Source organism: Orbicella faveolata, unplaced genomic scaffold, assembly GCF_042242905.1.
Source record: "Orbicella faveolata isolate gen_17 unplaced genomic scaffold, um_ofav_v1 contig_34, whole genome shotgun sequence".
In the NCBI taxonomy this organism is placed as follows: domain Eukaryota; kingdom Metazoa; phylum Cnidaria; class Anthozoa; order Scleractinia; family Merulinidae; genus Orbicella; species Orbicella faveolata.
This window is the reverse complement of record NW_028301563.1, coordinates 12,219,409-12,234,972: the sequence shown is the minus strand read 5'-3', so window position 1 is coordinate 12,234,972 and position 15,564 is coordinate 12,219,409. Positions and strand designations below refer to the sequence as shown.

General features: G+C 38.4%; 1 protein-coding gene across 1 annotated transcript; it reads right to left on the bottom strand.

Moving 5' to 3' along the window:
- Positions 1-1,767: 1,767 nt before the first annotated feature.
- Positions 1,768-3,895, bottom strand: LOC149104806 (uromodulin-like). Its single transcript, XM_089272265.1, has 3 exons — positions 3,892-3,895; positions 3,222-3,350; positions 1,768-2,404 (listed from the first exon to the last, which is right to left on the bottom strand). Exons 1-3 carry the CDS (start codon positions 3,893-3,895, stop codon positions 2,037-2,039), a joined length of 501 nt encoding a protein of 166 aa, XP_089128391.1. The 3' UTR covers positions 1,768-2,036.
- Between the last annotated feature and the right edge of the window lie 11,669 nt (positions 3,896-15,564).

The following is a 15,564-nucleotide window of genomic DNA, read 5'->3' as shown; positions in this document are numbered from 1 at the left end:
GGCAAAATCCTTGAAGAGTTAAACAAAGTTTAATGTAAATCGATGTGATAAAAACTGAAATTTTCATATCAATCTGATCAGAAAAGTTGAAACACCAAAAAGAATTTTGAGACAGATTTTGGGCTAAAAGAAAGAGGAGACTTACAAACTGAATTGTTTCTTGGTTAGATTACCGAAGGAAGGGTTTTTTTGATAGATTGAGGAAACAGGCAAAATTTCTGGAAGAGATTTCTTTTGTTGGCCTCTTAATATCTACATTATGTACACACAATTTACCAGCTCAACATGCTGCAACAGCAGTCAGCAGCCTTGGAACTTTAAGAGATGAGATAATTTCTTTTGTAAAATCCGCCATATTGTACCTTGAGAGTTCTACCACCGTCATTCCATATCAGCCGGCATTTTCAGCCGTGCAAGAAATTCGTCATTCTCTCCTCTCTATCTATCTTGTACGTGCAAGCGCCGGACGCTATCGCATTCATTGGTACTACGGCGGCTAAAACCGTGAGCCAAAACCTTAGTCACGCCTTGTGTAAATATTGCACAACGTCACCTGCTTCCTTTCATAAATCCGACAAAACCTTAGTGGTTTGTGTCTTTGAAATGGCCACTAGTGTGGCTTAAATGCAGGCGTTGAGTGTATGTTTGTAAAACTACCTGAAGAGATCTACTACTAGTTTAGTGTTTAATTTTAATTTTAAAAAATGTAAACCAAATTTAAAAAGAAACAAAAAGTTGTAATTAAAAAAAAAATTGTAAAACTTCTCGGTCTGCTTATACTACAGAAACTAGGCTGTGCTACTTAGTTAAATTTACGAGAAGTTACTATTTTATACAATTGCTAATTGCTTGTATAATGTCTGGGATGTCAGCAAATTTTTAAGTTTCACTGTTGTTTGGGCAATTGCCAAACATGTTTACTAAAGAACTTTTGGCATTCCCTACAGGCGATTACACTAGATACATTTTTTGAGAAACCAAATCGAACAAAAACACAGATAAACATACATACAACACAGAAGTTAACCTACACGAGCTAAAAACGTGTATATTGTATATTGTATACTGCTTATAATTTCAATCAAAACTGGTTAAAAAGTGTTCAATAACTTTTAAACAAATTAAGCTAAACCGATAGGAAGAGCAGTTTTTAAGATAGCACAAAGTAATGGTTGGTCCTGGCAATCAAGAAAAATTGTTACTCTGGCTTTCATATCAAATTTCTTTTTAAAGTCTCTTGTCTTGAGGAATAAAAGTTATGAAAGTTTTAAATAACCCTCACTTTTCACAAATTATATACAGGACTGAATATTGAAAAAATTATCAGATTTTAAGCTTTTGTAATCACACTCCATTTCCTTCTCTATAAACGAGAACCAAGGGATTGCTCAAATCACCCAAAAGAACAGACCTGCTTTGATTCAATATCTTTACTGCAGGGCCAAACAAAGTTCTCAGAAGCTCTCTTAGAAGACAAACTGTACAAAGTTATAACAAATCAACTTGAGCAACTAATTTCTTTAAAGCCTTTACTTTTGTTAAGAGAATGCGAGTTACTTTGCTAATGCTATTCGCATTGATATTATTGCTATTCATCTACTAGCTCACTGTACAGCGTTACAGTGTCTTGCCTAAAAAAAAACAGCCGTCTTATGTCACGCCGTCAAGTCTTCTCCCGAGAAACGCCTGAAACTCGATGTGCATTGTGTTTGTAATCCAGGTTTAAGAGTTGATGGAGGTTTAAAGTTTTCTTTCGTGGGTAAAGTATTTTCTTTGCTTATTTTTAGAGGACTTAGAGCTTGTAAGCCGTCGTCAAAAGTTGAGAGAAAAAAAATGGCTGAAGTTTATAAATGGGTAACACTAATTTTGGCCCAGCTTGGTCATGCTTTGAAAAACCAGGCCATGGTTAAGTTTTGCTGTAGGTAATCATGTCGGGAAGTAATATCCCGCTTGGCACTAAAAGAGACAATGATCTAAGTCTGTTGCCACTACTATTCAACTGAAGCTAACTGAAACATACATATGCTATGACCGGATTAGTCAGTGCTGCAATATCGGGCATTACAACCCCGCGTGGGAAATAACTTATAGATATAGTAGGAGCTACAGTTCTTTACTTGAATGAAGAACCAGGTGTAGCAACAGTGCTCAGACTTATGAAAGCAGACTTTACTTCGGAATGTACCCTCAGCCACTGTAGGATGACCACCACTCAACCAGACAGGATAGTGTGCACCACAACGGTCCATCGGTGGACATGTGGTCACCATTTTTGTGCCTGCAGCTCCTTGGAAGCGATACCAGCCATTGAGTGTGTTGTCACATTTGTAGTTTACTGTTACGTAGTCATGTTTTCTTTCTGCATCTGTCAGATTTTGGTAATTTTGCCAGTGACATACATCAACTTAAGGAAATACACAGATGTGTAAATAAATATGTGATAAACACAGAAGACATTTGACATATGTCGTCTTGTCTTGCGTAGTCATATCTTCTTTCCGCGTCTGTCAGATTCCAGTAGTTCTTACATATGTCAACTAAAAAAACAAACAAAGTAATACGTAAATAACCCTCCCCTGATCCGTAGATACCTCTGTCGTGCTGTTTCGTTGGGAGTTACTTGTAGTTTGAATACAGTCACTTCAAATATTTTGTTCAATTTTGCATCACTTTATTACATCCGGTCATGCACAAACATTTCTATATGATTTGTCTTCGTTTCCAGTATTCCTGGGAACAAGGTTGTAAAAAGATCTCGACACCGAAATATAACTTCTACAATAGGTATTAATTACCACCTTTTTGTCTGTTTATACGAGAAAATCTTCATATTTACATTTGAAATTTCCAGTTCAAATGCTGTTTGGTAACCTGTATGTAAGCCATAGGTGAATAAATTTGTCCTTCATGCTATGATATATATCGGCTCTAAGTGCAAGAACATCGCAATCAGCGCCAGTGTTTCTCCACTAAGGTATGTTTACTCTCTGGCATTGGATAAACCGCTGGAGGAATACCATGTGGGATACTTTAACCAACTATGTAGTGGATTCTAACTTCATATGGGTTTTTTTTTTTTTTTTCCTGATACATGCCTACTTGTTAAATAAGATTCTTAAATGTGACAAACCGTCCTTACATAACGACAAATAAAGTTTTTAACTGTAGCTAATTAAAACAGAATAGAAGATATCCCTACTAATGATAAAACTGTGTTGCACCTTCACAATTAAGACCGTTCCTTACAAATCCATCTTTGCACTGGCAGTTGTACGATCCATCCGTATTCTTGCACTGAGAGTTGGCAACAGCATCACATGGGTCGACCTGTGCAGCGCACTCGTCAATGTCTAAAAACAAAGGGATCTAAGTGTTACTATTTCAATGTCACAATGGATGGTTAAGTGTCCCATTACGAGCATAAAAGGGCATTCTGGTGAAAATAAACTACTTTACACATTAAAAAGGCGACAAAAAGTATCAGAAAAATCTCAAGAGAACCTTGTTACGAAGGAAAATAAGTAGAATTGGCGCCTTAAATCCACTCCAAAGTTTTTACATTTCTAAAGTGATTACACGGCATATAGAAACACCTATAGCGGATACATTTTATTAGAGTAATCGTGTGGCTGGCTAACGGGAAACTTTCAGTGATATCAACCACACAGTACTGCCATCTGCCCATCGATTGTAGGCGTTTCATCCCTGTTACTTGCATGTGGTATTACCTCCTGTTATCTACAGCGATTATCTCAATCACAGTGTTCCAGTAAAGTCTAGTGCGCAGCTGCAGTTGAATTCGTTCACTCATCTAAGTAACTAACTCTTCGCATCATTTCGCCTCCACCTGCCCACAAAAGGTATAAAATCGGCCCTGAATCGAAGCCATACCCATGCGGTCAATTCCCCATCTGTCCCCCCTTCACCAGATTGGAGGTTATGACCATGGAACTACACGCCCTACTGTGTTTAGCATGTTTAACTTTGGTTCGTGTGTCCGCTCACAGGCAAACTTTTACAAGGAAATATACTGTAAAGAAGGAATTAAAACATTTCTGCTGGAAAAGTAAAAACCATGGAAGTTTCACAGCAACTCGTCAAAAAGGTTTATCTTTTGGTTTCCTCGTGGCAAAGACGACTTTCTTTTTGTTTTCCCTTTTCCGGTGGCTGTCAATTTCTAGGAAATACACCTTTTTATTGGCTCCTAATCGTTTGTTAACATTGCTGTTTTATTATTTACACGAACTACTACCTGTTTCACATTGTGTGCCATTAAATCCTGGTGCACAGCTGCAGTTGAATCCGTTCACTCGGTCTGTGCAGTTCCCGGTGTTCTTGCAGGGATGACTTGCGCAGTCATCGATATCTGTTTTAAAGGGATAAGGTAGAAATTTAAAAACGGTCATACCGTAAAATACCACGTTAAAGCCTCCCCCGATATAAACCCTTCTATTTGCCCCTCCCCCGCCACCCCCCGCAATCTTTGTTAACTTTGCTGTTTTATTATTTACACGAACGATAAGATTGGTGAGGTTATCTGTTTCGATTACCTGTTTCACATTGCGTTCCATTAAATCCTGGTGCGCAGCTGCAGTTGAATCCGTTCACTCGGTCTGTACAGGTCCCGTTGTTCTTACAGGGATGACTTGCACAATCATCGATATCTGTTTCAAGGTGATAAGGCAGAGAGTTAATAACGGTCACATTCGATAGAACCTGCAACAACCAACAACAAAACTCAGTAACAAAACTACGCTTGAAGTTAAAAGATACAACACTGAAAAAGAAAACTTAGAAAGAGATTCAAAACCGTAGAATATCAATGAAAATTAACTAGTTTTGGCTATAGTTACCTGTTTCACATTGTGTGCCATTGAATCCTGGTGCGCAGCTGCAGTTGAATCCGTTTACTCGGTCTGTACAGGTCCCGTTGTTCTTACAGGGATGACTTGCACAGTCATCGATATCTGTTTTAGAAGAAAAGATTTAAAGAATTAAACTGCAATAGCTTCTGTTGATATATTTGACGGAGCCCGGCCCGGAGCAAATAGGCAAAAGAGATCAGTAACTAACTAACTTTCAGAGAGTTTTTTGCTTGTTATAAAGAAAAACAAAACATCTTTATCAAATGTCCATCATTATCATAATCCAGTCAGGGAATGGCAACGGATCTGCTCCTTGAAACATATCTGTTCCACACACAACGTCTTGCTGGGTGGGAATCTTCTGGTTCTGAACACCCGCTGTCAGTTGCACGGGGAAGATAGAGCCTGTTTGACTGTTAATTATTAGTCAAGAGAAGATAGCAGACCTGAAACCCATCTTTGTAGCTCTCGGCTTCATGGCCTTCATAAATGCTATTGCTGTTTTACCTCTAAACAAATAGTTTTTCGCGGAGAGAGCCCGATTGGGTTTTAAAGCTAGGCTTCTTCTTTATGAAGAGCATCTCATAGATTAAACAGTCTATGTCCATGTCTTGAACGTTATTTTCGCTATGGGGACGTTTATTGCCGTAAGGGTTTATTAAAACTGACACTGCTGGTTAGATTACATTAATAGAAAGGTAAAAGAACTTAAATGTAAAAGTTCGTAAAAAAAATTCATTTAGCCCCAAGGTTGGACGCATCGCAAATATGCCTTATTTTGTAGAATACAGAGTCTGTAATGATAGAAACAGCCTGGAAGTTGAGGCATTTTATAGCGCGTAGATGAGGCTTATTACAAGAGGTTTGAAAATAATAAATCGAGGTAAAACCCCGGACGTCTAGTTACCTAGTTTAGACATGTCACAACGAGCCAGGACTACCTCGCCAGGTTTAATTGAATCGAACCAGTAATTACCGCTGACTGCATCTTCTCCTTCACTCGCCCTAATCTCGGCGCACGACTCAGCTGGCAACTCGGAAACGGATCCAAGGGGAACTGAAAATAGAAAAGTCAAAAACTTGTTTTTTTTCTTGGCGCTTTTCTGTCATAACTAAACACCACTATTGTTAAGCTCTCTTGACTAAAAACTGCGGGCTTTGTTCGTAGTCCTCGGGATGCAATGAGATTCTGGGCCGCCTGTATACGACACAATTACTATCCTCAAAAAAAGAAAGAGATGAACTGTTCAAAGAAGGACAATACCTCTTTTCCTGAATCGTTTAATGTAGAAGCGATCGCTATCTGGAACAAAATCTTCAGGTCTGGCTTCTTTGGTGCGGTTGTTCAACTCACATATGCCTTGGCTGATGACGTAGTTAAAGCTTTGACATCTGACGTCATCATCACACTTGTCTAAACAATTAAGCCAGATTCCGGTCTTCTCCTCGATGAAGGTATGTCCTTTTAACATCATGCCGCGGATGGAATATTCGCCTCGAATTATACACTGCTGAGCGTCCAGTTTATAAAACATCTGAGACATCAGAAGCACCGTGATGGCCACACTTATGCCAGCTTCCGAAACTGTCATATGGAGAGAAAAATATCAAGTCTTGCATAATATGTTTCTGGTGCCTTACATAAAAAATTTACTGTTAGATGCAAGCGAGCATCTCGGTCTATTATAGCTGAGTATCAATGAGCAGAAATAGCTCTGAATGGCAGCGACACAACACGCCATCTCTTATTATACGGTGTTGTTTGTAACAATCCTGTAAGTAATCTTGAAACAAATGTAAAAAAGACTATAAAATAATAATCTTGAATCAGGTAATAGTCTACTTGAAACGTATTTGTCGAATTCTTGCCCTATACCAACAACGAGAAAATGAAATAGAAACACAAAAAGAGTCTAGAATATCTCGATCCGGTGCTGCCTCGATCCGTTAGGCAATCTCAGTAACGCTCTGTATCTAGGTACCGGCTTGTGACGGAATGATTGAATTTAATTAACTTCAATTTGAGAGAAAACGTGAAAAAATCAGGTTGCGGCCACAATAAAACTGAGGAATTTGAAAACACGGACTATATTTCTACGGTTAGTTTTACCGTCTCCTCCAGTGCTTTTCGAAAATGCTCTTCAAACTGGAGAAATTTGAAAACGCCGGCTTGTGTTTTAGTGTGGACGGAAAACATTTTGAAAACAGGGCTTTTCAAGAAGGATGACATCACGATAATCAAGTGATTTCCCTGTCAGAGTTTTCCTCAAACACAAATCCAAAATGACCGGCAATTGTTGCGTTTTCAAAGTATTTCCAGCGTTGATTTGACAGAAAACATTTAATGGGCTTTCAGATGCGCTCTGTTGTATTAAGAGCCAATTCCTCTAAATACCGAGAATGAGGTGACAGTCGCGAAATTTCGGATTTCTTCATATTTTGTTCAAATCACCTCTACAGTGACTTGTTTTCGAAAATATCCTTCAAAGGTCCTGAAGCACTTTACCTTTTTTCGTAATCCAGGAGAGTTCGAAAATCTTCTTTATAGCTGCCAGCCGCCGCCGAAAATGGCCGAAAATTGTGCATTTTCTTTTCGCTCGTACAGATCAACGCGAACATGTCTATCAATATATTTTGGCTAGCTCAGAGTGCATATTTTGCTGTTTCTAAAGCATTCATTTGATTAGCAAAAGCTCCAAATGTTATAATATTTTAGGCCGATACAATTACCTTCATCGAAACTCGCGAGCGAAAGGGCTAATTTTAGCTAATTTCAATACCATCAAAAGCCCACTGGTGCACAGAATTTGAAGTCGAAACTGAAAAAGTACCCCTCAAGAGACATAAACGTGTGGTACATTTTGGTAAATTCGTCATTCGTGAAATCAACATGGAGCTTGGCCAGCTACTTTCAGCACAACCGTTTCAAGTAGACAGGTACACTCTACTTCAATCAAAGCCTCTCAACTTGGAAAATGGATCGTCTGTAACCGGTGACAATATTGATGCCACTGACTTGAGGTTTAATCCGTAGGTTAACTTAAGGTTAAGTTAAAGCCCACTGGCATTGTTACGAAATTCTAGTGCAAAACGCAACGGTAAGAGAATACACGAGGAGATGTAACACTTTTGAAAACATTCACGAAGTTATCGGTCCGAGAGACAGAGTTATCCTCGTCCGAGAGACCGAGACAATTATCAAGAAAGTACCGCTTCCTGTGAAAGCAGGTAATAATTCTATTTTTATTCCTCTTAAACTGCGCGTCGTTGGTCTCTATATCTGTTTGGTCTCAGTCTTATTGATATATTTTGATTTTGTTACGTATTTACATGTCACACTGATCATTTTTCTTTTTTTAAGATAAAAAGGTTGAATACCAAGAAAATATGGATGTCATATTTCATCCCTACTGATACCTCTCCATAACGGCCGTCTAGAAAGGTTCGACTGTATTACCGTTAATAAATATTCAACTTTAAAAAACACGGATATTGTTCGTGCTTTTGACATAGAAACGCACCGGGGAAATGGCTGGGATGGAAAAAGAAGGCCTACGAGACACTAGTCTTTAATGCATACGTGTTGATAATTTACGTACATATTCACTCCTACTACTTACTTTTTGAAAACTATATAGACTACACAGTCAAACCTCCACTAACAGCCACGTCTCCACAGCGGACTCCTAGTCTACAACAGACACATTTTTTGTCCCGGTGGACAGCCACACATTCACTCTTATTTTTGCCTCTGAAATGCGCAAAATAAGGTTACAGTACATAATGCTTAACTATTTTATACCGCCTAATTATGGATGTAGAAGTTTGCTATGTCAATAATTGCGAATTCTCAAGGTAAAACAAAGGAAATTTTAGCTCTTCTGAGTGGCCGATTTTTCTGCTAACTATTTCCCGGCTAACGAGTTATAGATATGGGCACTCTCCATTCGACCAAAAAATTTCCGGCCAAAAATGTCCTGACTTTGTGAAACCTTTCCAAGGAAATTTCCGTTCCATTCGCGTCTGTTTCGAAAATTTCGGAACTTTTGGTTTTGTGGCAAGCGCCCATATTATAGTCTATATAGTTTAGCAGAAAGCAACAGGGGTGAATATGTATGTAAACCCACAACGCGTATCTGAAATCTGATGCCCTCTAGGCCTCCTTTGTCCTTTTTGTATTCCAGCCCTATCAACGGTGCATTTCTTTTCAAAAAAATTAGTCATTGTGGTTCATGTTCTCCAGACAACGCAAAAATTGGTCATTTCACGTCGTTGTTTTGTAGAGGACGGCAAGGAAATGTACCAAGAATTGTAACGCACTCGCACAGCTATTGTTTTGCTCATTAAACCTTTTGTTCAGTGACGTTCCAAATGTCGTTGCCGTCGTGATTTTCTTATATTCCCTACTCTCACTAACGCTCTCTATCTAGGGAGCGGTTAGTGGGGGAATCATTGAAAGTTACTTCACGTTGTGAGAAAAAGAGATGAAAAACTCAGGCTGCGTGCAAACTACAATGGAGAAATTTGAAAACACGGCTATCTTTCTGTGGTTAAGACTACCGCCTCCTCCAACCCATCATGAAACGTTCTTCAAACAGGAGGAATTTCAAAACACGGCTATCTTTCTAAGGTTCAATCCATCCAAAATGACCGGCTGCGTTTTCCAAATTTTTCCAGCGTAGCGTGCAAGGAAAACATTTACTATGTTTTTAGGTATGCTCTGTTGTATTAATAACCTGTAACGCTGATGTTTTTGCTGGAAAAGAGCTGGTTAAATTTATTTACGCATCCCCTTAACTTTTTGTTTGCTTTCTTCAACCCACTGAATCCAAGATATCGCTCACTTAGACAAAAAGAAGACAAAAAAGCTCAACAAATACACAAAACGAAAGAAAACAAATGAAACGCTGGAGTTCGCTCGCTCAAGAGAAAACCATATACTCGCCTATAGACTGCAAGATACGTAAACAACAAAGATGATTTCTGCATAATTTAACTTAATTGAGGGGTTTTAATGATGACATACGGTAATTTTACACGGTGAAGAAAGTGGGTATTTCAAATCCACCTGTTACTGGTAATAACTTCCTTTTTTAATTGTCGAGTGCTTTCGAGCACGTAAGAAGTCGTTTTTATTTTGTGACTACAGAAATCAAATGATAATTACCTTTATAACAAAAGACTGACCGACAAAACTGTGACACAACCCATGGGCATAAAGTTCCTATTTTTGTTTATGATTAAATTCAGATAATATACTTCTTAACAACAGCATTACGTATAGTAGGATATGTTTGTTATGACTATAACAAGAAAGCCCGCATTTCGATTATTTGCCGTTTAAACTCCAAATTTCCGTGCCTTTCAAAGGTTTTTGAAAGATCTGTCCTCAAAGATTACACAAATGCGAAGCAATGGGTGTCAGATTAATTACCTTGCCGATTTTATTAACAAAAAATGCAGCATCATCCTTTTTTTTTTTTTTTTTTTTTGGCGATAGAATACAAACTAGACACGCATTTCACAGATCCCTTTTCCCATCTAGTGAGAAAATAGCTGGTGTTGATATTCTAGCTTCCTCTTCGTCTTTATTTATGTGCTGACAGAGAATTATTTTTAAGAACCGTGTCTGATGCTATAAGATAAAAGCGAGTAGCTATTTCTCGTACGAACTGTTGTAAAGAATTATGCGTCGGCAATCGTGTTAAAAGGCGCTGTTACACTGGGTTATAAACATGCCTCGCATTGCTGTAGCGAAAACGTGCGAGACATGTCCAATTCAGGGAGTGTTGCACTAGACAACACCTCGTTCAATTTGCAATTTGCAAATTGCGTCGTAGATGCGCAACAAAATTGTGAGACAAATTACAAATAAATTCCGCTAGATTTATTCAAACGTTATTTCTGGAAAACTTAACGATGATGCTTCAAGAACTTGAAATCTCCATGAAAATGGTTTTCTTTATCTTACAGTATTTTGACATTACAACTATCGGCTTTAAAATACCAAAGAGTGCTAAATAAACAAAGCTTCCACGAAAGACAAAGAAGACAAAAATGACTGAGCTGCAACTTTTAGAAGTTTAGTTTCCCAATTTATCACAAAAGGCTGTGATCTAGATCATAGTCTCTTAATTATCACCATCGTTACCATCTTTATCGAGAAAACTATTGAACTAAATAAGTACATTTATATTTTTGCATGAGTCTTATCTTTTAAACTTTTCGCGTATCGTCAATTAAGGACCGAATTCGAAATTGCTTTCGCAAAGAGACAGTCAGGAGATAAAAATGTTACCAAAAAAACATATTTTTCTCCGTTTTTGTGAGTGATTAATGAAATATCGTGTCAGTTTTACCTGAGAAAATTTTATCATGACAATTTTGCGTGATCTTTGCGAATTCTAACTGAAAATATTGACGGTGTTCAGACAAATCCGGACAAACTCAAATTCTTGGTCGAATTGGAATTTTAAAATGTCGGTCTTCATAAAGATAGCAAAATAGGAGTACCCGGAAGAAAACATGACCGAGAAGAAGAGGTTGAAGAGAAGAACCAACAATAAACTCAACCCGCTTATGAGGCAGAGTTTGGGATGCCAGCCCAGACAAGCTGATGTTAGGATACACTAAGTAGGAGAGTATAAAACGCGATTTAAAGGCTATCAATGAAAATGTAAGACATTTTGGAACTCACCCTCCGCTTGCGTTGGACGAAGCATTATTGAAATCGATGACACAAAAACGAGGAGGGCAGAAACATTCATTTTTAAACCGCAACGAACGTCTTCAGTTCTCAAGTCTTATGGAAAGTCTGGCGTTGTGAAGTCGAAATAACAGCTCATTACAAGTCAACACTGAAATAAGAGATGGCGTGTTTTATCTCTGTCATTCAGAGCTATTTCTGCTCATGTCAGTTTGACTCCTCCTACTTTTACTAAGAGTTCCCGTTTAAATTACCCACTTATTATGTGAACAAAATATTTCTATCTGCCGGTTTTTCAACTAAGCTTACAGGAAGAAATTCCTTCTTGGGCTCCTTTATTTTAATAATTTATTTTTCTTCGGCTTGTTTATGAGTGAATGTTTTATTCCAAAGAAATATACGTTCCAAACTCATGTTTTTAACAATGAATTTCCTTGGCACTCACCTCGTTCCCTACCTTTATTTTTGTACTTTATTGAAAATTTAAACATTAATCTCGCTGTTTTTCCGCTAATATATTGTTTTCTAGTTCAAGGTGGCTCGTGATTAATCAAACTGAATATTGAATAAATCATCTATGTTAGGACGTTATTGCAACTTCGAGCTAACCTTATAATTAATTCAATTTAAAAAGTAGTAATGATAATATGACTTTTTAATAAATAGGAAGAATGTTGAACATTATATTCTGCAGGCCTCCATGCACATAAGATGGCTACAAGTTAGTTAAATGCCATTCACGAAATTGAATTTACATCATGCTTCATCAGTATTTTTACATTTTATGTCTCGTGGGAAATGGTAAGATAATATATTGAGCTAAAGCGGCCTTCACACGGCAAACTTAAGTTGGCAAACTCGTACCTTCACACGTCGAACTCGCGTCAAATCACAACACGCGGTAATTTGCAACATGGCCGACTTAGTGCAGTGGCACTCACGTCGAACAGTGAAACAGGAGAAGAGAAGAGAAGAGACAGAAAGGTTTGGACGAAACCCAGTTTGTCCACTGGCTCCTCCATTTTCTTTTGTGTGTTTTTAGTATCTTTGTAGACTACAGATGAATCGTTTCACACAGCCAGACAATTGTGAACCTCTTCGATAAATTTAAAAGTGGCCTCATGTTCATCTTGAATTGCGTCCGCCACTTTGTGAAGAGTTACGCAAATAAATCAAGTGAACAGAGCGCGTGTTTTGATTGGTTGACAGTTAACAGCACTTGTTTGCCAGTCGTTCACACGTCAGAAACGAGTTTACCAACACGAAAAAGTTGGTGAAAAAGTTGACGAGAGTAGAGGCAAGTTCTATTTGTCGCCAACAGTTTGCCAACGTGTTTGCGTACTGTATTTGGGCCGTTCACACACACCAACTTGAGTTTGCCAACTACGAGTTTGCCAGCTTTAATTTGCCGTGTGAAGGCCGCTTAACACCAGATGGAGAAGTGAAGTCCAAATAGCAGCCCATTACAAGCCAACACTGTGTAATAAGAGATGGCTTGTTTTGTCTCTGTCATTCAGAGCTATTTCTGCTCGTAGCAGTTTGACTCCTCCTGCTCCTACCATAAAGACTTCCTGTTTAAATTATTACGCACTTGTTATGTGAATAAAATATTTCTATCTGGTTTGTCAACTACCCTTACAGGAACAAGTTTCTTCTTGCATGCCTGAGTTAAAGTCATATTCTAATGAAAGGAACGTTCGAAACTCATGTTTTAACAATCGTTCTGTTAAAATCCTGGAAATTTGAGGGCATTTTCCGTGTTCTCTATCTTTGTTTTGGTACTTTATTGCGAACTAAACATTGATTTCGTTGTTTTCCTCTTAATGAGTTTTTTTTTTTTTTGAAGTTGGTTCGTGATAAACTTGGCCTGAATGTTGAATACATATCTATATCAGGACGTCATTGCGACTTCGACTGTTAGCTCAATATATTCCTCGGTTTTGGTAACGTTTTGACAAAAGGTAGGATGTTGAACATCATATTTTACAGGCCTACGTGCGTGCGATTCTTATACGTTAAAATTTACTTAATTAATTAATTAAACGCCATTCGAACGACTGAATTTAAATTTATTCTTTTCCCTTTGACAAACATATTGTCCGTTTCTAATTTTGCCATACTCGTAAAAAAATATTATCAGGCGTCAAGTTACGCTTGCAATGTAAATATGACAAACTTTATTTTTTCGAAGGCGTTTCACTTTGTTTTTCGAGCAAAAAAACACAAGTTTTTTTCGTAAAAATAAAAATACTACAGTCAAACATCCCGTAAGCACTTACGGGAGGTGGTCGCTTACGAGAGCTCAGACCATTTTGTCGGTCAAAATTTTGCGTCATTAGCATATGGTAACTGCAGAGAATTACCCGCGTTTTAAATGTCTTATTCATGTGAAAAGTCAATTTCGAGAAAAAAAACCGATACTTTCCGTTGAGAAAATTTCCATCTCTTGTACTACCTAGGAATGCGATGATGTTACAACATCTTACGATGTGTTTTATTATCCAATTTTCGCTCTATCATTTGTCAAGTGGACGTTCACTGGAGGTTTAAAACAACAGAAAATTTCAAGGTTATAGCTCTAAAGTGGTCGCGGTCGTTTACGAGAGGTGGTCGATTACAAGAGGTTCAAAATATAGTGATCTGACTTTTGGTATTCTGGAAAACTGGTCGCTGAGGAGAGACGGTTGCTTATGAGAGGTTGTCGCAATCGGAGGTTCGACTGTACACTACATGTTATTATGTCACTCTTGGTCTACAGGCAAACCAACAACAGACGACCACACGTAAAATTTGCGAGTTAAAAAGTTAACCCTTGGTAACCACGCACTGAATGGTAATTTCATTTCTGGTCGGTGCGGAGTGGACGACGGTTAGAAGTAGCAAGGAATGACGGGCCTGCACGACTTCTAACAATGGAAACTTTTGAACCATGTGCGTAATCTTTGACCCCTTGGCTTGGGAGAAGTTCTTAGACTTTTACGTACTAACTCTTCAAGAACAATATTTGAAGAGAACATTATTAAATTCAAATCACGTCTCCTTGCTAGAGGTTATCCAAAAAATCTGATTGAGACACTCCAATCAGATATCAAATTCACAGAAAGGGTATCAGCGCTACAACAAAAATACGAAAGCCGAAAAGATATCTTGCCTTTTGTAACACAATATCAACCGTCAGTGCCTAATCTCAAACATGTTTTAATGCAAAAATGGCACTTGATACAAAATCAGCCTTCTCTACGGCAAATTTTCATAGAGCCACCACTCATATCTTTTAAAAGAGGGAAATCCCTTAAAGACATACTCGTAAGAGCGAAATTATAAAGGGGTCAAAGATTGCGCACATGGTTCAAAAGTTTCTATTGTTAGAAGTCGTGCAGGCCTGTCATTCCTTGCTACTTTCTACTCCGACATGCGCAGAACATTGACGGAAGTCATTTGTTGTTTCCGGTAGCCATTGCAATCTGTCACGGTCGTCCTTGCTAAAGGTCTGTCTCCTCGAGAAGGCTCGTCTGTATACTGAACAATAGGGGACCATTCAATATTTATGCCTGGGGGAAGGAGATGGCACAAAAGAGGGGGGATCATCAAAAAATTAAGAAATGAAGAGGGGGTCACTAAAATAAATAGGCATCCTAGGTGTGGGGAGGGGGGGGGGGGGCTATGTATTTCTTTTCGCCATATGGAGCATACCGGTGAACACTTCCAAACAGTCCACTTACATGGGTCAACTAATACAAAAAAAGTCACGACAGTGAGATAACGACCTCACAATATTGCGTTCAGATCGGGCTTGGCCAGAGACCTGTGCTACAACAGATACTCTGCCACTGTTGGTTTCCTTTAGAATCACTCTCGCTTTCCGATGAATCAGAGCTGGAAAGATGCAAAATAACGATATCATCTCCGCTGTTACTTTCCGCATCAGAACTGCTGTCCATATCATTGTCATTGGTATCATCTTGTCGCTGCCGCTGCGCTCGTGCCGCTGAA